The sequence below is a fragment of the Typopeltis vanoorti genome, chromosome 24 (genome assembly GCF_054136105.1).
Source record: "Typopeltis vanoorti isolate ZY-2024b chromosome 24, IOZ_Tvanoo_1.0, whole genome shotgun sequence".
Lineage (NCBI taxonomy): Eukaryota > Metazoa > Arthropoda > Arachnida > Uropygi > Thelyphonidae > Typopeltis > Typopeltis vanoorti.
Window position 1 is genome coordinate 47,914,875 of NC_143572.1, and position 22,265 is coordinate 47,937,139.

General features: G+C 35.5%; 1 protein-coding gene across 1 annotated transcript in view; it reads left to right on the forward strand.

Annotated features, from left to right (window-relative positions):
- The window catches only part of LOC150093174 (proclotting enzyme-like), a 51,373-nt gene that overhangs the window by 21,879 nt on the left and 7,229 nt on the right, over positions 1-22,265 (forward strand). Inside the window, exons 4-5 of the mRNA XM_090414171.1 lie at positions 20,775-21,335; positions 21,953-22,023. Of these exons, the coding sequence (XP_090270297.1) occupies positions 20,775-21,335; positions 21,953-22,023 (632 nt within the window). The remainder of the gene's footprint in view (positions 1-20,774; positions 21,336-21,952; positions 22,024-22,265) is intronic.

A 22,265-nucleotide genomic window follows, 5' to 3' on the forward strand; every position in this document is an offset into this window, starting at 1 on the left:
ACCAATAGAAAAATTTTCGGCCACACCGAAAACGAGACTTGGAAAATTTAATTGTGATGCGATAACTTAATACAATCCATTATAAAATTACAGTTTCTAGATGCAGAAATAACGAACACGTGTTCTACGTTGGTAGAGTCAATGCCTAACCGAATTAATGAACTTATTAGGAACAGAGGAGCGCATATAAATTATTAGGTAAAGTTGGAGTTTAATTTTTGTACTTGCAAAATTAAAATTTTTCTTTAAACTTTTTTTTCGGATTAATTTGTTCGCTAGTATACAACTAAATGAATACTTACAGTGCTTACGTCTTAATAAAATTTCGCCATTTTTCTGTTCCGAACAGCTAGAATACGCATTTGTCGACCTGTTGGTTCTTTCTTTATAATATAACGCTCTAGGCGTTGATCTAAAAGAAACAAATAAAGCTATTAATTACAACTAAAATTTCCAATTAGAAGAAATTAGACAATTTTCTCTAACGACATGGGGTAAAGGTCATTTGAATGAAATGACCAAAAAAAAAAAAAAAATACAAAGTATTCTAAGCCCATAAACAGTACGAAAGTACTATTGGTTTACGCCCTAGCAGAGATAGAGTTATTGCTTTATACCAAGGGATTGTGAATTCAATTCCCATTAGCATGGATATCTGAGAGTATTAAGATGGTAGATGATCTTCATCACTTGGGATGAAGACCATTCCTTTTTCCTTCCTGCCTATTAGATGCCCGAGGGTCGCCATTTCGATAATGATCTCTAGAAGATTGTTACCAGCATATCTATCTTTTATTCACATGTGATACTAATGTGTTAATAGATTTCCAACAGTTAGTCAGCGCGCTAAAATAAAATACATGCTTTATTCAGTCTACAAGACCATCGCTCTATAGACAACTGATGCGATCGAATCCAAATTCTGTATCTTTTAATCTTTAGGAGGAACAGGAGGAGATTTCTCCTTAGGAGAATGGAAGAATGGATTTAGTTTGCCAATCGGATGGAAGGAGACGTGAAAGTTAATCTGGCGTAAGGGTCTGGAGAGCTTATCCTCTTTTATATAAGAAAGGCGAACTCTAGAAATTTACATCTGAAAGAGGAAGGAATTATGACTAAAATGATCAATCACTTTGGTGACAATTTATAACCTGACAATTACAACCTGCAGGTCTTTAAGAAGAATGTCAGTAGATTTCTCCATTCGCACCCCTTATACGCACCTCACACACGGCACTGAGGTACTGTAGGTTCTTCCATTTCTCGTGTGTCGGATAAATATTAGAAAAATGTGACGTGATGTCAGACTTCGGAGAATAATGATGATGATGATGACATAGAGAAAAGCTCCAGATTGCACAAATATCATCTACATGTGGAAGTCATATAGAAACTAGGGGCAGGGGGAGAGCGAAAGCATATTTTCTGAAATTTTCCATGTAGTAGTTGGACAACGTGGAAGGGATAGGCGAACCAATAGTAGTAACTTCAATTTGTTTGATTAATTTCATTTAGAAAGAAAATAAACTTTCATAATTTAATTATAATAATAAATAATAATAATTTTTACAGTGACAAGATTTATTATGATACAGAGTATTTACATATTTACAATGAAGCGTATCATTATATTTTCTGTACAGTACAAAGATTCACTTCCAAATGTAGAGTACAATAATTTTTTTATAAATATGAATATACATTTTTAACTAGCTAAATATTTATACATTGGATACACTATTAAAATCGTGTATACAATGCAGCACACAATTCACTATACAATTCAATAATAATAATAATAATAAACTTCTTGATATTTACCCTCAAGCGGTGTACAGGATATGATAGTACTACATGAAAAAATTTACCTCATTACTAACTTCCTATCTACAATTTTCCTCCAAATCAGTCAGTTACTTGTCAAGACTCCAACATTATCAGATCTTATATTTCTATCGTCTAAGGCACTTTGTACCGTATCAATCCACCTATATCTTGGTCTTCCTCTGGGTCGTTTTGCTGCCAACCTGGCAGAGAACATTTGTTGTTCTAATCTTTCCTCGCCCATTCTATTTAAGTGACCATACCACCTGAGATTAGCTCTGCTAATGCATTCCTGGATGTTGACAATGTCAAGTTCTTTCCTAATATCCTTATTTTTAATATGATATTGCCATTGATGCCATCTGTTCATCCCCCTAATCTTTCTCAGGACTCTCATATCTGCGGTCTCTAGTCTTTGGTCAAGTGTTTACTTCTGACCCAGCTCCATAAGTTAAACCTGGTTTGAACACTGTCTTGTATACAGCTAATTTAGTGTTCCGACTAATTTCTGTCTTATTCCATATGAATTTATTCAATTGACTTCCTACCATTCCAGCTTTGTTGATTCTGTTGTCTATTTCCATATTTAATTTACCATCTTCAGTAAAAATTGTGCCTAAGTAGCTGAAATGTTTTACTTGTTCCACAGGTTCTCCATTCACAACATAGTTGATATTTTCAATGATTCTGCCTATTTTCATTGTTTTTGTCTTTTTAATGCTGACCTTCATACCATATCTATTACAACAGCTATTAAATTTAGTCAGGAAATCTTGTAGACTTGTAGCGGATTTATTTAGAAGTATAATGTCATCCTCATAAATAGATATGGTATCTATTTATGGGGTTTAATACCACTTTCCTTCATATTGTGATCTATGTAGATAATGAATAACAGAGGGGATAATGTACATCCTTGTCTCACTCCAGGTTTAACATTAAACCATCTTCCTGTACTTCCTTCAATTCTAACTGCTGACTTACAACTCAAATAAAGACTAAGTATTGCTTGATATAATGCTCCATTGACACCATATGACTGTATTTTTATTGAATAGCTTCTCTCTTGGCACCTTGTCGTATGCCTTTTCCAGATCGACAAAACTTAAATACAGATCTTTGTGATATTCCCATTCTTTCTCGACCATTTGTCGTAAAGTGAAGATCTGATCCTAACAGCCTCTATTTGGCTTGAATCCAGCTTGTTCTTCACCAAGCTTTTCTTCCACAATCCTTCTCAACCGTTTCTCAAGTATACTGGCATAAATCTTATCAGGAATATATTATGTTATATTATATTATATATATTATGTTGAAGAGTGGATATTGAATAATTACACACACACACACACACACACACACACACACACACACACACACACACACACACACACACACACACACACACACACACACACACACACACACACACACACACACACACACACACACACATATATTTAAAGGATTGAATGACATAAACCGAGAGAAAAGAAAAAAGGTTTAATAGTATCCCACGACTAGTTTCGGCTTTTTACAGCCTTCTTCAGGTATATATATATATATATATATATATATATATATATATATATATATACAGGGTGTTCGGGATAAATTTGACATATTTATAATTAATTATATTTTTCCGTAAGTTACATGTATTAACACACACTTCTCTTCATTTAAAAGTTTGGACCCTTCTTCATTCATATACAAGATGTCAGAAAGGATGGATAGCTGGAACCCACCTGAATCATGGAAGAGAATAACTTGTATCATGATGATTCGTGCCCGCCATCAAAATAAGGATATTACGACTGCTGCCCAATGCTCCCTGAATACAGTAAAAACAATCAGGCATGAACTAGAGACTTGCAATGGTGACTACGAGGATGTAGCAAGAAGAAAGATCCCTAGCAGACGATCTGATTGCGTTCGTACAGCAGAATTCCTCGCAAATCTGCAGGAACAGGTGTTGAAGAACCCTGGCATTGGAATTCGGGCTTTGTTCGTGGAGTTGCTAACTGTAGTCAAGCCCTGGATAACAAGGGTAGCCAATGGTAGGCCGTATGTATGGCAACAGGATTCGGCCCCTTGCCACACCTCTGGGAAAAGTCAAAAATGGTTGTCTGAAAATTTCTACGACTTCACCAGTCCAAATGTTTGGCCTCCAAACTCCCCAGACCTTAACCCCATGGATTATTTTGTATGGGGCGCAGTTGAAAAAGACGCCAATCGCACTTCCAGTAATACAAAAGCCCAGTTAATGGATAAAATTAAAACAGTTTTTGCGGCCCTTCCCAGGGAGACTGTAGCATCAGCTTGTTCGAGGTTCCGAAGCAGAATTGAAGCTGTGATCGATGCTAATGGTGGTTATTTTGAGTAAATCTTGTTGATAGTATTGTAATTAACTCTGCCTGTAATGTTTTTTTGTCAATTCATTAAATTTAATAGAAACAAAGAAGATTTTCTTTTTCCTTACGAAACTGTCAAATTTATCCCGAACACCCTGTATATATATATATATATATAAAATAATAAGCCTTTTTATGAAACGTTTTTGTGTCACGTTTTTTGTCAAGTTATTTTGAAACGTTTTGAAACTCAGGGGCTACACTGAGTGTCGAGTCTTCAAAATTCGAGTCTTCAGAATTCAAGGAGAACCGACCTACCAGTCCGGAACTCGGAGGGTTAGGTGCCGAGGGGGAGGGAGCAGAACCCTCCCCCCTTTCGAGTATTCAAAATTCGAGTCGTCAGAATTCAAGGTGAACTGGCCTACCAGTCCGGAACTGGGGTCCACCATAGGCGTCAGGGGAGGGGGGGTATCCCCCCTAGTATATATACATATAAGCTAGGGTTTAATCCTTTTTCCCAACTAAGCAAACAGACAAATATGTCAAGTCTTCTTAAAAAACAGACAAGTATGTCAAGTTGGATTAAAACCTAGCTTATAAAATAGCTTGGTATCTTTAACATACTATATAACCAAGGTAAAAAAACTTTCTATATATATATATATATAGATACCGTACAATACATACCGTACAACACCCAATTAATTATATAATCATTATGGAAAGGCCACTCAAAGCTTCTACATCTGATCTATTTATTTATTTATTTTCTATTATTTATTTTATATATTTATATTATATATTATATTATATTATATTATATATATATTTATAATATATATTTATTTATTTTTCCCCAGTAAATCAATGCACTACTTACCGCCGAATCTAAAATTAAGAATATATTTCCAGACTTTCTTCAGAAATTTTCGGAATCCTGGGAACCTAAATAGACAATAAAAATCAAACTTCAAATAGTCTACCTTTGTTTCTGTACCATTGGTTTCAATTCGCATAGGCTTAGTAAAATGTTGTATACTTACATGATTATGAGTAAGAATGTGAAAAAAAGCATTAGAAATAAAGAAATTGCTGCTGTCCCGTAGTCATTTAGTTGTTTAGTGGGAATCGGCATGTCGACATTTTTAATAACATTGCTGTTATTAACGAAAACTTCAGCAGTCGTATTCATGTTATTATTTTGGAGAAACTTCTCGCATAACCCACTTCTAATAGATTTATAATATTTTGTGATTTATTGCGAACAACACCGCTAACTAATGACTTCGACAATCTAAAAAAAAAATAATTATTTGGATTACAACAATTTGATTGTTGCATTTTTATATTGTTATTAAAAATCAGCTGCATACAAAAGATGTATTTTGTATGTGGCATTTAAATACGTCAAATGGTTGTATATTTTTGAATTAGATGTTAAAGAATGAACATGTCGAGAAAAAATGCCAAAATATTAGATCCTAATGAAGACCAAAATGCATTGTTCACTGCGATAGCAGTACAAAGTAAATGAATACTCTACTAATTCGTGCAGGGATGATATTTTATGGTCATTTTTGAAATTAAGGTCAATGTTCTTAAGGCTATAAGGTCAATATATTATTTCAGTTAATTGCATTTGTTCTTCTTGGCTTGTCTATTTTGTGGAAAGCAAAACCCGAGTTTCCGTATGAGCCTACTTAACTCACCTTCAGATGAAAAGGTGTTTCGAAGCTTTACACTAGGACCAGATTAGAATAACCCATGTCTTTCTGACGAATGGACCTTGCCAATACCATTTAGCTACGGAAGCTCGGAAATAAAATAACAATTACATACAGGATATTATAATCTCTACTTTGCGATATAATAACGGCTTAGTGGACGTAATCTTAGACAAAGTTTCTTGTGTTTTGTTCATTAAGCAGTAATCCTGGGGGGGGGGGGTTCTTTATCATACACTTTGACATCTCCACCCTTTCCTTGACATTAATTTTGAGGTCATGGGCGGAATCTATATCAGTGGCTGTTTCGCTACATCTTAACCATTTTTGCAAGCGTATTTGTAACTTCCTTCGCTTGCAATTTTTATACAATTTATTATTGGATACTTCGTTTTCTTTTCATTTGTTTTCTTAGCCATCCAATTACCAATAATTGAAATATTTAAATAAATTCTTTTGAAGAGGAAACGCATACTCAGATTGTGGATATAGGTGTAAGAGCCTCTGATTTTTTTTAATACACAATTTACAAGAAAAAGATATTTCTGCGTGAATATTCAAAGCAAAACAAAGCATATTATTATTATTATTATTATTATTATTATTATTATTATTATTATTATTATTATTATTAGCAGTTTTCTTCAAACTATTAATGCACGGACATTATTTTTCTTTATATAATAAAATTGCTTTTCGTTGCTGAGTTAGATGCCATATTATCGCGTTTCCATGGCAACATAAGTTACTCTTGCATACAGTAGCCAGTACACATTTGTTCTGTTTCAAAAATACACAGCAAAATATGTTCCTTTTAAAAGCACTTTGGTGAGTTGAAAAATCAAGAAAGTTGAAAGTTAATCCAAAAACCAAACACCTTTGACCTTTAGGCCTAAAGTTATTCTCTGGATAGCTTTTTAGTGCATGTTGAATTCTTTCGTTTTGTATTAATACAAATAAATCAAAGGTTAGTGGCATTAGTGAGATCTGGTTGACTGTTTACTGTTTTATTTTTTCAAAAAAAAAAAAAAAAAACATGATTGTTTGAAATATATCAAGCAACAGTCCTCGTGGTTAGCCTAGTGGCTATGCGCTTCGCAGCCTGGGGAAGGAGTGTCCTAGGTTCGATTCCCGTCGACGACGTGTGGAGCTTAAGGATCTCTCTCAGCCATAGCCAAGTTAGCCGGTCCTGGATAGCAGGGTTTTTTCCGTTAGTTTATCTGGGGTTTTTCATCCCTCAATCAGGCAAACAGGACCCGTAAACACACACACACGGAAACAGTCATAGAAATACGGCAAGGAAGGCAACGGGAAACCCCCTTGCGTCACTATCTCCCTAGTAATCAGCTGCAACCTTCTCAAAGAGAGGAAGCCACCGAAACAGATCAGATTAAGCAACGAACTCATACGGTAACCTAACAAAGTGATTTTATTAAATAAAATATTATAGTTACTGTTACTACCATTTTACAAATAAGAATTCACTTTTGGTAATCACATAAATAAATAGGACTATAAAATAATGCCCCTTGATTGGTACCCTTGATTATCACGTGAAGTATAAAAACAAAGAGAAATATAACGTACTTCAATATTATTGTGTTTAGATAATATTTATTTATTATTTATAGATTGTTTGTGATAAAAACTTCTATCGGAAACAAAACAAATTTATTTTGTTTATAAAAAATGCGGACTTTTGCATATGTGCGATTATAAAATATTTTATTCTTATTATATTTTGATAGTTAAAAAATGTTTTTCTTATGTAAGATAAATTAACACAGATGATTGCGTGCAAATATTTCATGTTTAGATCATGAAACATTTGTTTAAAAATGACAGCCTTTACAGGTTGATGTCACCTCATACCTTTTGATTGGCCTTTGTACATAAGCTGTATTAATAAAAGTTTTTGTGTGAAATGCGGCTTATTTTTGCTCGACGATGCGAGCCCTTTGTTAAAATTCCCATAGCTCACCACTGGGGAGAGGTGATAATTGTCAGTCGGTTCAGCCAAAGGCTTTGAGACAGTTTTACACAGACTATGAAAAGAAAACTGAACAGATCAAAGGAAATCCGAAAGGATTCTTTCGTTATGTGGCGAGTAAATAGAAGAATAATGATGACAGGATAACATTAGCGAATGCAGATAGCAGGGTAGTGTAGAATGGATTGAAAATAACCAAGTTATTTAAGTTTGGTAATGTATACATTCTTGATAGATTTTTTACTACACTGGATGCTAAGATGATGTAAAGATGTATAAGTGGCACAGATGTTAAACACATTGCAACAGCGTATTAAAATCAGCATGTTTGTTAACAGAAAGTGATAAACAATTAGCTATGCTCGAAACCTTAATGCAGATGTACATAAACGTTATTTACGCAGCGTATATGCAAAATATTTGGTCATGTGCGTTACCAGGCTTTCTAGGCAAACTATTTAAGAATGCCTCCGGTTGATAATCGTTAAGTGTTGATCACAATAGGAAAACACGAAAGATCTTTGGGATTTCGATAAAGAACTTACTGTGGATGCCCGTCTTACAGGAGCCACTATTTGAAAACAGCAGAGATGAATGGTTTTTCAAAAGGTGAGATATCCTGGATGTTTAATCAGTGGAAAAATAACCCACACTGCTAGTCTAAGAGGCGTAAATGTGATCCTGAGACAGTTTGCAAGGACCTAGATCTGTCTGATAAGACTTGTACGGACAAACAGAACTTGATGCAGCAATTTTAAATGCAATTGAAGCTTTAAAAGGTTGTTCCCGACCCCTATCTCATCAAACTATACGCAGGGAATTGAATTGATATTTGCTGTTGAATTCCTATACGGAAACCACTGATGAATAAAAGTTTCTAATTAATTAAACGTTATGCGTATATATCTAGAACAGTATTATGGTATTAGCGAGGCTGATGAGAAATCACATCTATGAAAGATCAAAATGTTATCCATCCACCAGAGGTGGATAGATAATATTTTGATATTTTATAGAGGACAGCATAGCTTTATCGAAAGTTGGATTTGTTTCCCAGTCTAAACATTTTACAATAGTGTGGCAGTAGAATTGCATGAGGAGAATGAATTCACGATGATTCTTTTAGATTTTGCCAAAGTATTTGACAGAATTGCACAGAGGAGGTTGTTCTATCAAATGAAAGGGATGGGTATGCAAAATAAGCTTTAGCAAAAGGGTTTCATGCAGTGCAGGAGAAATTTTGCAGCTCACAGCTGGTCGAGTGGAATTTTCAAGATCAATTTTCAAGGTCATTCATGAACATTGAGTAAGGATGTGGTCACCAACAATTTGGGATCCAGGTTTTTTTCACGGCGTGTAGAGACTGGATTGAATTGGCTACCAGTGGACGTTGTGAGTGCATCATCATCGGTGAATGTTTTGATATAATAAGAGTGATTACACCTTACACGGTGCAATACCTATTATATGTATGCACCTCTAGGAAGACAGGAAGTCTTCCTAGAGGTGCATACATATAATAGGTCTGTCTTCCTAGACGTGCGTACATACAAGGTGGACATAAATTAACTTTCCCTCTTTGGAGGTATCTGTAGCTAAAACTAATACACGGAATGAGACCACATTTTATATTGAGACTTTTGGTACTAAATCTTTTTACTAAAAAAGATTTAGTACCAAAAGTCGCCGATAGGGAAAATTTTGGCGCTGGCGGAACCGAAAGCAGTTAAATATTTGCAGTAAACGCAGGTAAAAAGGATTATGCAAATTTTACTTGTGCGTATGTGAGAGCAGCGCCACCAATTCCACTTAAAAAGGGATTGGGAACGTTCAGGCAGTTATTCGAATGACTGACGAATTGTGCTCAATATGCGTCCTACCTTGCCTCAGCATGCTTTACCTGTTAAGTTGTTTTACCTTAAGCAGTGCAATGCCATAGCGGCCATTGGAGAATTTAGAAGGCTTCATAACCTGCGTACAGGTCCTATGTCAGCTGTAGCACTGAGAGCTATGATTAAGAAGTTTGAAGAAACTGGATCACTAGGAGTTAGACCTGGCAGAGGAGGGAAAGCAGTGCAAGAAGAGACAGTAACAAACGTTGCTACTGCGGTGTTCGACGACACAGGGACCAGAACTGGTTCAAGCGCTCGTGCCATAGCTCGCAAACTTGATGTGGCTTATGGTGCAATCTGGAAAATCTTACGGAAAATGCTTCACTTCTATCCGTATAAGTTAAGTCGTGTGCAAGCACTAACTACCGCAGTTTATGATAAGTGCATGACCTTCGCGCTAACGTTTCTTGCCCGAATGGAGGTCGACAATGACTGGCCTTGGAGAAGATTGTGGGGTGATGAGGCTTATTTTTATCTGAATGGATCGGTCAACACTCACAACTGCAGAATTTGGGCATCTAAACATCCCCAAAGCGATCCAGCAAGTACCACTGCATTCTCCAAAAGTAACCGTGTGGTGTGGCTTCACAGCAGATTTCATACTTTTAGGACTATATTTTTTTTAGCGTAATACCCCTAAAGGTCCTGTAACCTGCTCCATTATTACAGGAGAGATTTATCGACGAATGCTGGAAAATTTTGTCATTCCTGCATTGCAGCGAAGACAATGTTTGGACTCCGTAATTTGGACTTCATAATTTCAAATTTGGACTTCATAATTTTTATGCAGGATGGAGCATGGCCACACATGGAGCGCCTTTTACGCCAGCATTTCAGTAATGAGAGGGTTATCAGTCAGTTCTTTCCGACGGCATGGCCGCCTCGATCCCAGGACATCACTCCATGTGACTTTTAGCTGTGGGGATATTTGAAATCCGTTATGTATGTTGGTGGCGTTCCCAACTTGCATGTCTTGAAAGCGAGCATAAAAGCGGGCTGTTATGAACATCCAGTCCGACTCCTTACGCTTCAGTTGTAGAGCATGTCGCACACCGGATGCAGTTTGTTGTACACAAGAAAGGTCAGCACATCGAAAATCGTGTATGTGGTCCAGGGGACCCTGATTCTGATGAATAAAACGTTATTTCCTGTGAGTTCAATCACTACATTGATTTCTGTGTCTTTCGCAAGTTGTTGTTTTAGTTTAATTATTATTATCATTGTAACGCGCCACATATCCAGCTGGAATGAGTGACGCGGCTGTCGCTTACCCCGTCGAAATGTTATTATTCCATTTTATCTGCCTTTAATGTAATTATCCGCTTGTTTTCGGCTCCTCCAGCGCCAAAATTTCCCCTATCGGCGATTTTTGGCACTAAATCTTTCTTTTTCGCGGAAATCATCTCTCCATGCCTTCAAAAGTCTGAATATAAAATTTGGTCTCATTCCGTTTATTGGTTTTAGCTACAGATGCCTCCAAAGAGGGGAAGTTATTTTATGGCCACCCTATATATATATACAGGGTGTTCGGGATAAATTTGACAGTTTCGTAAGGAAAAAGAAAATCTTCTTTGTATCTATTAAATTTAATGAATTGACAAAAAAACATTACAGGCAGAGTTAATTACAATACTATCAACAAGATTTACTCAAAATAACCACCATTAGCATCGATCACAGCTTCAATTCTGCTTCGAAACCTCGAACAAGCTGATGCTACAGTCTCCCTGGGAAGGGCCGCAAAAACTGTTTTAATTTTATCCATTAACTGGGCTTTTGTATTACTGGAAGTGCGATTGGTGTCTTTTTCAACTGCGCCCCATACAAAATAATCCATGGGGTTAAGGTCTGGGGAGTTTGGAGGCCAAACATTTGGACTGGTGAAGTCGTAGAAATTTTCAGACAACCATTTTTGACTTTTCCCAGAGGTGTGGCAAGGGGCCGAATCCTGCTGCCATACATACGGCCTACCATTGGCTACCCTTGTTATCCAGGGCTTGACTACAGTTAGCAACTCCACGAACAAAGCCCGAATTCCAATGCCAGGGTTCTTCAACACCTGTTCCTGCAGATTTGCGAGGAATTCTGCTGTACGAACGCAATCAGATCGTCTGCTAGGGATCTTTCTTCTTGCTACATCCTCGTAGTCACCATTGCAAGTCTCTAGTTCATGCCTGATTGTTTTTACTGTATTCAGGGAGCATTGGGCAGCAGTCGTAATATCCTTATTTTGATGGCGGGCACGAATCATCATGATACAAGTTATTCTCTTCCATGATTCAGGTGGGTTCCAGCTATCCATCCTTTCTGACATCTTGTATATGAATGAAGAAGGGTCCAAACTTTTAAATGAAGAGAAGTGTGTGTTAATACATGTAACTTACGGAAAAATATAATTAATTATAAATATGTCAAATTTATCCCGAACACCCTATATTTCATCAGTTGTTATGGTTTCTGCCAGACCTCTGATGACTACCTTAAGGTTTTTTTCACTTTTCAGTTGGTATGTGTGATATGGGACTTTCTGTTCATCCATAAGTCTGGTGAGCTGGCGGTAGTCGGTTGCTCCTTCGGGCTGTATGTGGACTCCATCATCGGTGTTTTTAGCTAATGAGAACGTGATGTTATTGTTCTTCATCGTCTCTGCAAGTGACGACCAGTTTTCTTTAGCTCTCAAGATTACTGGTGGAATCCTCTCTTTCGGCTGTGTCAATGTTCCTGTTCTTTCATCAGCTAGTGTTGATGTATCCATTGGAGCTGTAGTTTCCAACATCTGAGGTATTATTTCAGGATCTGTTGCAGGGGATTTTTTCTTTCTCTTCTTCCGTTTAACTTCCTGAAAGCCACTGGGGTTTGAAAGAGAGGTGTCTTCAGGTTTTATTGTTGGCTCACTGGCGTTGTCATGCGAAGAGTGAGGAAGCTCAGAGGGATGGGGATTCCCTGTCTCCACTTCGAGGATCTGGTGTGCTCCGATTTAATCTGGCCATTTTTTATGTATTAAGTTGCCTAAATTCCTGAATAGCGTCAAAAGTTCCTGAAAATTGAGATCGTCGAAAGACTTGTCCATGGCTAGGCTTACGAAAACGAAATAGAAACTAAAAAGTCTTACCTGCTCTACTTATCGGGCACAAACCTACGGTACAGTAGTAAACTTCGAATTTTAACTCATTTTAAAATAAACTACACTGAAAAACTTTACGACAAACTCAATCACTACTATCCTTAATCGATCACTCTCAAGGGATTATATCATTAGCTTTGTTTTTCCAGGGTTTATATATATGCCGTTTTCGGTTAACCAGTTAGTGATTTGATTGATGTCGTGTTGCATATTTGTGTAAGCGATATTTGCATTGTTGTGAATGGATACTATGGCCGTGTCGTCTGCATACTGGAAGAGTTTACTTTTTAGGGGGAGTTGGCTTATGTCGTGTGTGTGTGTATGTTAAATAGAATGGGAGACAGGACAGCTCCTTATGGGACTCCACAGGTTATCGGTACTTCTTTGCTCTACGCTGATCCTATACGTGTGATGTGCTTTCTGTTTTTCGTGTATGCTTTAAACCACTGGAGTAGACGACCTCCAATTCCGATATGAGTTAGTTTCGTTAACAAGGTTTTATGTGTTAGTGTGTCAAATGATTTTGTTAGGTCAATGAATGCCACTAATGTTATTCTGTTTTTATCCAATGCAGCGTTTATTAGATCTGTGAAATCTTCCAGGAGTGTTGCTGTTCCTTTATTTTTTTGAAAGCCGTATTGTGTTTTGGGTATGATTTGAAATTTTTCAACGTATGTGGAGAGTTTCTGATGCACGATGCGCTCCATGATTTGGTTGATTACAGACAGCATGGCAATGGGTCTGTAATTACTTATAATGTTTCTTTTTCCCTGTTTGTGTATGGGTGTGATTAGTGCAGTCTTCAGTGTTTCAGGTATGTGTCCCGTTTCGAAGATTTTATTTAACAGTTTTTGTATAACTGGAAGTAGGTCGGTTGAGTGTTTCTTGATGTATTTTGGTCTGATTCCGTCTATCCCCGGTCCTTTGTTAGGATTTATTTGTTGAATTGCCAGTGATAGTTCTTCTTTTGTTGCTGTGGGGAACCACATCGACTGGGTTGCTCGTGGACCTAGTGGAGGATGTTCGTTAGTGTGAGGAAAGGTTGTTTCTTGTAGCTTTTGGACAGAGTTCACGAAGTGCTGATTAAAGTTGTTTGCCGACTGTTTGAGGGATTTGGGGTCGCAGGCAAAGCTGTGTTTTATTGTTTCTGAGGCAGTGGTTCTGTGTATATTGTCCAGCATTTCATTAATCAGGTGCCAGGTTTCCTTTATGTCGTTCTGTGCTGTTGTTAATTTGTTGCTGTAATAGTTTCTTTTTGCCGTTCTAATCTGGGTTGTTAGGAGATTCCGTTTTCTTTTGTATTCAGCTTTTAAAGCGATATTGTTCTGCGAGTTCTTAAGTTGTTTCCATAGGGCATCTTTTCTTTGTATGTATGTTAATACGTTGTCTGTTATCCATGGATTCTCTTTAGTTCGGGAGCGTATTTTTATTTTTGTTAATTCTTTGTTATATATTTTATTAAATGCAAGTTTAAGATTGTTATATACAGCGTCAGCAGAGTCTAAAGATGCCATCTGCATCCAGTCTGTTTTTCTGATTTCATCGTTTACTATTGTTTCGTTTAGAATGCTATAATACTGTTTTGTAGTCTCAGTGAGTTTTATGGGTTCTGGTTCTGTGTGTAACTGTGATGCTGTGAAATAATGGTCGGGCAGTTTGCACGTTATGACGGCTGCTGTGTGGCTGTTTCGAGGGGCCCGTATATTTATGTGGTCAATACAAGATTAGGTGGTTGTATTTCCGACTATCTCTTCTTGTGTATACGACCTGTATGGACGGGATTATGTTATTTGCTGATAAGAAGGCTAGGTATTGTTCTGTGTTGTTATTTATGTTCCTAATGTTTATATTCGTGTCACCTATTATTATCAAATATTCTGAAGCGCCTTCTTCCGTGGCTAAAAGCCATCTATTTAATTCATCTACAAATTTTGTAGTGCTTAAGTTTGGTGGTCTGTATATTGCGTTTAATATCATGAAGTTTTCTTGTTTGATGTTTTTAATTTCGATGCATATGTTTTCTGCGTATTCTAATTTATATTTTATTTCTGTTACTTCTAGTTTATGTTTGGTAAATATTATTATACCACCGCCTCGTTTCGTTTGTCTGCAGTGTTTGTGTTGTTGGAAGTGTGGCATTTGGTAGGAGGATGCCTCTTCGTTTGTCGTAGATACTTCAGTCAGTATTAAAATGTCTATTGCATCTATATCTTCCTTCAGATAAGCTTGCAGGGTCAGCCAATTTTTTTGAATGCTCCTGATGTTGATGTGGAGAATAGATAGTCCTTTTTTTGGGGATTGTCAGTTGTTTCCATTCTGTTATTGATTTCAGAATATGGCAGTTATCATGTTCCAGGGTGATTACATCTGCTTGACGGTCTGCATTCATGTAGGTTGGAGTGCTTTTCCCTCCTTTCAGAGTCGTCGATATTCCTTTTAATGTGGCGGCCTGTTGAGGTCTATGAATTTTATTTGGATTGGTTTTGCGTCTTGTGCCTTTTTAAGGAATATTTTGCTGTCTCTTATCCATATAAACTGGTAATTGTTTTCTGTTTTTACTTTCCTTGTTTGGTAGAATAGTTTCTGATAATATGGCGTAAGGTATTCGGACAAGTATATTGGGTATTGTCGTGGGTTCCTTTCAGATCCTTGACCACTGGTTTTTAATCTGCTAGCTTTTATAAGGGTACCTTTTGTTGGGCTATGAGTGACTCGCACCACGACGGGGGAGGACGGGGATTACTTTCCTTTTTTTTTTTTTTTTGTGGTAATCAATCTACCGAATGGATATCTTTTGATTCTATGGGAGCGCCAATTTTCTGGTTTAGTTGTATTACCGTGTCTTTTAAGTGTTCTGTGCAATTTCCGGAGACCATCTATGAGGAGATGATTTTTATACTGCTGTCGGTTTAAGAGTTCGTAGTTGTTTTAAAGAGTTTAGTTCTTGTTGTAGTTCTGTTGTCTTTTTAATTAAATTATGCTATCTTTCAGTTAGTTCTTTAACGCAGTTTTTAATTTTTCTAACGGTCTGTAATATGTCTTCTACAGAGCTATTATTAAATTTAATAAATTCCTCATATTGGTTGAAGTTTTCGGTAATTTGTACGGTATGTTGTTCAAATAGTTCTCCAACAAAATTGATTAAACTGTCTTTTAGATTTTGTTATCTATTTTCTAGTAATCCATTCAAAGTTGGTTCACCTGGGTTTCCGTTGCTGTATTCTTTGTTTTTCATTTCCTCTGCTGTTGATTGCCGAGTTAGCTGTTTACCGCCTCCGGTAGTTTTCTGCATTGACTGTTTCCTGTCTGCAGTTGAAGGCAACATTTCTCCTTTGCTTTCTCTACAATGTGGGCACTTCCACACATCACGCTTCGTGTCCAATTTTCGCTGCCAAGTGGCCTCGGACAATTCCGAACATAGAAATGCATACTTCTCTGGCAGTTCCTGCATGTTATGTGGTTTTCTTCCCCCGTTTGGCATTTGTAGCACTTCATATTTCTGGTTTTGACGATCTTGCTGTGACTACTAAAATGGCGACTTCCTTTGTTCTCCTCTCGCGTAGATGACCAACGTATGCTTCGAACTTTGAATACTTATAATTTACTTATTACTTAACAGATACTTATAGTTTTTACGTCAAACTGTTCAGCTTGAAGAAATTCACTAATACAGTTTAAATTTTAATTCAAAAAAAAAAAAAAAGCCTACTTTACAACTTAAAATATGTGAGCATCGAAATAGCGCGCTTCCTACCTTGCTGCATAATAATAATAATTTCTTGCGTACTTCACAGCATTTCATAAAATTAGATATTTTGGATCGCTATTAATATTTGTTCAGTATTCTCAATCACCTCTTTCTTTATTTAATAACATTCAAATTATTTTAAACTGCATTTTTCAATAACTGAAATTAAAATTTCCAAATACTGAAGGAGCACCACAAATCCGAATATATAGTTACCGTCAATATCACCTGTCTATAAAAATATTATACACGTGATAGAAAAACAACGAAATAAATAAAACCATGGACTGAATTAGATATCACTGTTATGTAGATGTCGCTTTTTTGCCTACTTTTCTCTTAGAAATAAACAAGAATTGGAAATCGAAGTCTTCAGAGAAAAGCAATAAATTTAAAATAAGATTATTTTGTAATGTCAATTCTGCAACCTACTAATACATTAAGGGATCATCCTTAAATAATAAAAAGTGACAGTATAATATACGACATCATAAAACTTCTTTGGAAGTCAACGAACTATAAATCACTCATCATTTACTATTTTTTTATTTTTTTATTTTACAAACCACAGTCATTTAGCGTTCATCCCTTGCCTTTCTACCTGCTGTCTCCCTCGTGATATAATTTCTGATTGGTACGTATTTCAAAGAAATCGTATTGTGCAAGTAATTTTTGCAACGCAGTGTACACCATCATGTAGTACCCTGTCTGCAGTCTTCGCCAACTAATCCGCTAACCGTAACGAAGGATCAAGAGTTTTTTTTTCCGGAAAAAGAGGAGCAGCTGTTCGTATTTTATGTGTTACCCATGAGTAAATTATGCATTTTACATGGTTTGGGAAGCAAGTCACGATTAATTCTTGACAAACTAGATAATTATAGTTTTTCCTTATTGCTCACTTTATTGCTAAGTTAAAAAGAAATGCATATTTTTCGGTAAACATCTCAAAAGTACTTTTGACGAAGTCGCAGACCAAATGTGTTGACAGTTAAATTTTTATACCCGGAAAAATTTCCTTCCTAAACGAGAACAATTTGCAAAACAGCTTTCCAATGAAGAAAATAATTTTAATCTGTGTATTTATGCATTTAATTTTTTAAAAAAATATTTATATATATATATATATATTTAAAAATATTAAAATGAACATTTTTAAATCTGACAAAAATATATATAATATTCTTCCAAGCTTGATTTGCTTCCACGGCCTTAAGTAAAAGGCTGGTTATATTCCACTAATTCGAGCCCTACCCAGGGGCCTATCAGTTGTGGAAATCCTTTCTGAAAATGAAATCTTTGCCGAACAAAGCAGCCTTTTGCAACTACCCGGTTTTTAATCCATTTAACTTGAGTACTTCTAGATGTTTTTTCAGTGTTTTGGGGGATGACGCCTAAAGCACCTATGATTATGGGAACAACTTTCGTTTTTTTTTATGCCAAATTCGTTCAACTTCGACTTGCAACTCGCGATACTTTGTGATTTTTTCAGTTTCTTTTTCGTCAATTCGGCTATCTCCTGGTACTGATATTTCGATAAACTGAACACCCTTGTTTTCACTGTTTTCAACCACTGTTATATTAGGTGTATTACATTCCAAGCTTTTGTCAGTCTGGATTTTGAAATCCCAGAGTATTTTAGCTTTTTCATTCTCAATCACTTTCCGGTCAATTTTATGCTTTCAATAGTCTTTAAATACTTTAAATTCGTACTTTTTTACATAAATGCTAGTGAATTATCTTAGCTACATTATCGTGCCTTTTATGGTGCTCAATTTGGGCGATTTTGCTGCACCCACTTATAATGTGGTCTTCCTTCTCTTTGCACAATTTGTGTTTACTGTCTTCTTGAATTTTTTGTATTTTTGCCTTCATAACATTGGTTTGTTCTTGTGCTGCGAAAATTACAGACTCTGTTTCTTTCTTTAGTGCTCCATTTCTCAACCATTGCAAAGTCAAGTTGCTATCAGCGCTGTCCTCTATGCTGCGAAGGTATTTTCATGCAATGCCTTATTTTTCCATCTTTCAGTTCTCATTTTTACTTGGTTGGTCTTGTACTCCAATTTCGTCTTCATGAGTTTAAATAAACCCTCTTTCCTTACATCAATTAGAAATTTTTCCGTTGTTTGCTGTAGATAATCATTCAGATTTCGTTTTTCTTCTTCAACAACTTGCTTCACTTGTAGTAATCCTCTGCCACCTTTTTTTTGCGTGATAGATAGAGCCTATCAATGTCACTGCGAGGATTGAGGGCATGGTGCACTCTCATTAATTTTCGCGTTTTTCGGTCTAAATCTTCTACCTCTGGCTGGGTCCATTGAACAATGCCTGTTGAATATCCAAGAACAGGTATGACCTAGGTGTTTATTGCTTTTATCAAATTTCCAGCGTTAAGCAACTTATTTCGGCAATTGCACATGTGTCTAAGCTAATATCCATTGAAGTATCTTGACGGAATATGTGCACGGTGTTAAGCAACGATCCAAGTTCTGATTTTGCGCACAGCTTCAGATCGTCCATGTATAAAAGATGAGATATCTTTGCACTTTCTTGTGCAGGTAGGCAACCATGAGCAGTTTTATTTAAAATTCAAGTTAATGGAGATCAATGACAAGATAAACAATAAAGGAGATAATGAGTCTCCTTGAAAAATACCTCTTTTTATGTTTACCGCCCCAATTTCTTCTCTATTCAGAACCAACTTTGTTTTTCAATTCAATAAAAATAAAATTAAAATTAAATGAACAAATATAAAAATTCAATTTTTATTTTTATTCATTTTAAATTCACATTATTTCTAGGATATCAAGTGGGCATCAAACACCTAGGATGTTTTCTTTTTTTTTAAATTTTAATAATCGAATCAATATCTTAGATGTGTTCTTAAATAAATTGAGATTTATATAAAAAAAAAAGTTTCAATTAAATTATATTTTTCCTGAAATGTGATTTGTATGACAAATTTATATGCCGGATACCTTCTATGTATCTAAAAATTCTAAGCGATAGGGAATTTTCCATATATTTAATATAGTTATTTATCGAATAAAGTATTTTTGCCTGAAAAAGAAACAGTGCAGACAGCGCATACTTGTCCATTTTTAGTATTTTTGTTTAAATATAAAATACAGAACAACGTAAAAGTTAAGTTGAATTGTGGTGCCATCTATGGGCTATCTTGGGAACATGATGAAGAAAATTTCTATAAAAAAATAATTACGTAATAGATGATTCAGTAATAATTTATAAAAAAAATAGCAATAAAATAAAACTAAAAAATTGTATTAAATAAGTTTACTAATGTGGTTATTAGAATAGCATGAATATTGAGTTTATAACTGTTTAAGTTATTTCATTATTTCGTAAAATAATCTTATATTTCTTTTTGTTTTAAACAGCTTCAAATTAGAGATGAATCCAAGGTTATTTATTCTTTTGTGCGTTTTTCTTTTCGATGGAACATATGGGAAAGAGATATATAGGATAAAACGACAAGGTAAAGTCTGTTAAAATGCACGTATTTGTATTTCTTTCAAAACTGAAACAAATATAATAATATACTGTAAAAAAAAATAGATACGAAAATAAACATAAGTAAATAAGATAGAGAATTCATTTAAGTCGGAAATAAATTATTTAATGAGAGTATAATTTTGGTTATTTTTTCCACAGTGCAGTTAATTAAAGATAAAAAAAATTGTAATTAAATTGCAAAATCATATATGAAAATGAAAAACAGATAATAATACATTACATTATAACAATCAGATGGTCGATGGTACCAACATTGTAGTATTTTTATTTAATAAAAATAAAGGTGTATTCGTTTAAATATAAATTAAATTTTTAGTAAAAATATTTTGAAACAATACTTCCGAATATAAATTATAATTATTACATTCAAATAAGTTTTTAACTTTAATTAAATATAATTGCATCACAACATTTTTCAACAAATATAGAATAATTTGCATAAAATTGTCATTCTAAAATTGAATTATAATTTCTACATCGTATTCAGTAACGGGAACAAAACGTTAACACCACCACCAACAACAACAAAAGTAAAATGAGCAGAGGACTTCTAAGAATAATTTAAACTTTTGTTTGACTTTTTACAGCTTATAAGTCCATTTATTTTTACCATTCTTTAGGATGGTCACTTTGGGATGTCAAAATTCCGGGAATATCCAACGAAGAAACAAAACCTCCACCACCACCAAGTACCAAACCTCCTGAGTTAGTCACCCAATCCAATTCAAACCAGAAGTGGGATGGAAGTATTGAAGGTGCCAAAAAGATTCTTGCCGAATATATCCGTCGAGGTAGCGAACAATTGGCTTCAATCCTGAATCCCGGAACTGTTATTGGAATCTTCACTCGTGGAGCTGCTGAAGTCATTTCCGTATTTGATACCAGAGATGATCCCTCGGAAAGATATCAACAGTGCAACTCCCTTTCTGATAGTCCTGGACGTTGCACTTTTGCTCAGAACTGTATGCTTCCTCAGTTCATTAACAGCTACGCAACCTTCAGCAAACACATGTGTGTCATTAATGACAAGCATGTAGGCGTCTGTTGTCCGGACAGTTACTCCGTGGAGAACCCCACACCAACAGTAGGCCCATCTCAGCCATCTGAGGGAGGAACTAAACCAGCTAGACTTGTAGCTCTTGCAGATGGTAAGATAATATTTATTGCTATTGTTGATGGAACTAATGATGTCATCTTGTGTACTTTATTAATACGGGTATATCTCAGGCCATGATATATATAAGCAAAGACATTGAGCAATTACTGATGAGAAGGGATAAGATAGAAGGATGATAGTGTATATCCTGACAATAACTTATATAGTTTTAAATGTATAATGGTTTTTTATAACACGACATAAACGAGGCAAACATAGTAGAGGTACTGCTACAGTATTACAAGCAGTATCGCTACTCTATACTTCAAGCATTTGTTCAGCGTAGCAGGCAAATGTTTCACTGAAAAATTTTACACGTGTTTAAATATTGTGCATACATTTATTTAATTCACAAATTGTAATATCAGAAGCGAATAATAAACATAGTCTGTGTACCAAACAAAGACTATGACGGACGGTTTCGTTTAAATATTGAAAGGCTTCCTCAAATCAATGCTTATCTCAATAGATGTTGGTATCGGGCATCAAAATCAAAAACCGATTTCATCGCTACTTCCGCTTGTAAGATATACCTGTATTATGTAACTGGTGTGTTTAATATTTCCAAATATACCTTGTGTATTAAACGGATTATTTGTGATTGTGCAGGATGTGGTAGAAATTACAAAACGAAGATTGTCGGGGGTGTAGAAGCAGATCCAAAGGATTGGATATGGATGGTAAGTTGACTTGTCATTTGAAGCAAACAGAAATCAATCAAATATTTTTACAAAAATTATTTTCGTTTATGAATGAAGTAATTAAACATTACTTATATAATAATAATATTCAATAAAAGGCTTAGTACTTTAGAGACAATTTGAAACTGATGTTGCTTTGGTGAAGACTGTTGGCAAAACGAAACTATGCAGTTATCTTTTGATAAGTGACTTCTACTGAGAGTCTTTTTAGACTCTCAGTA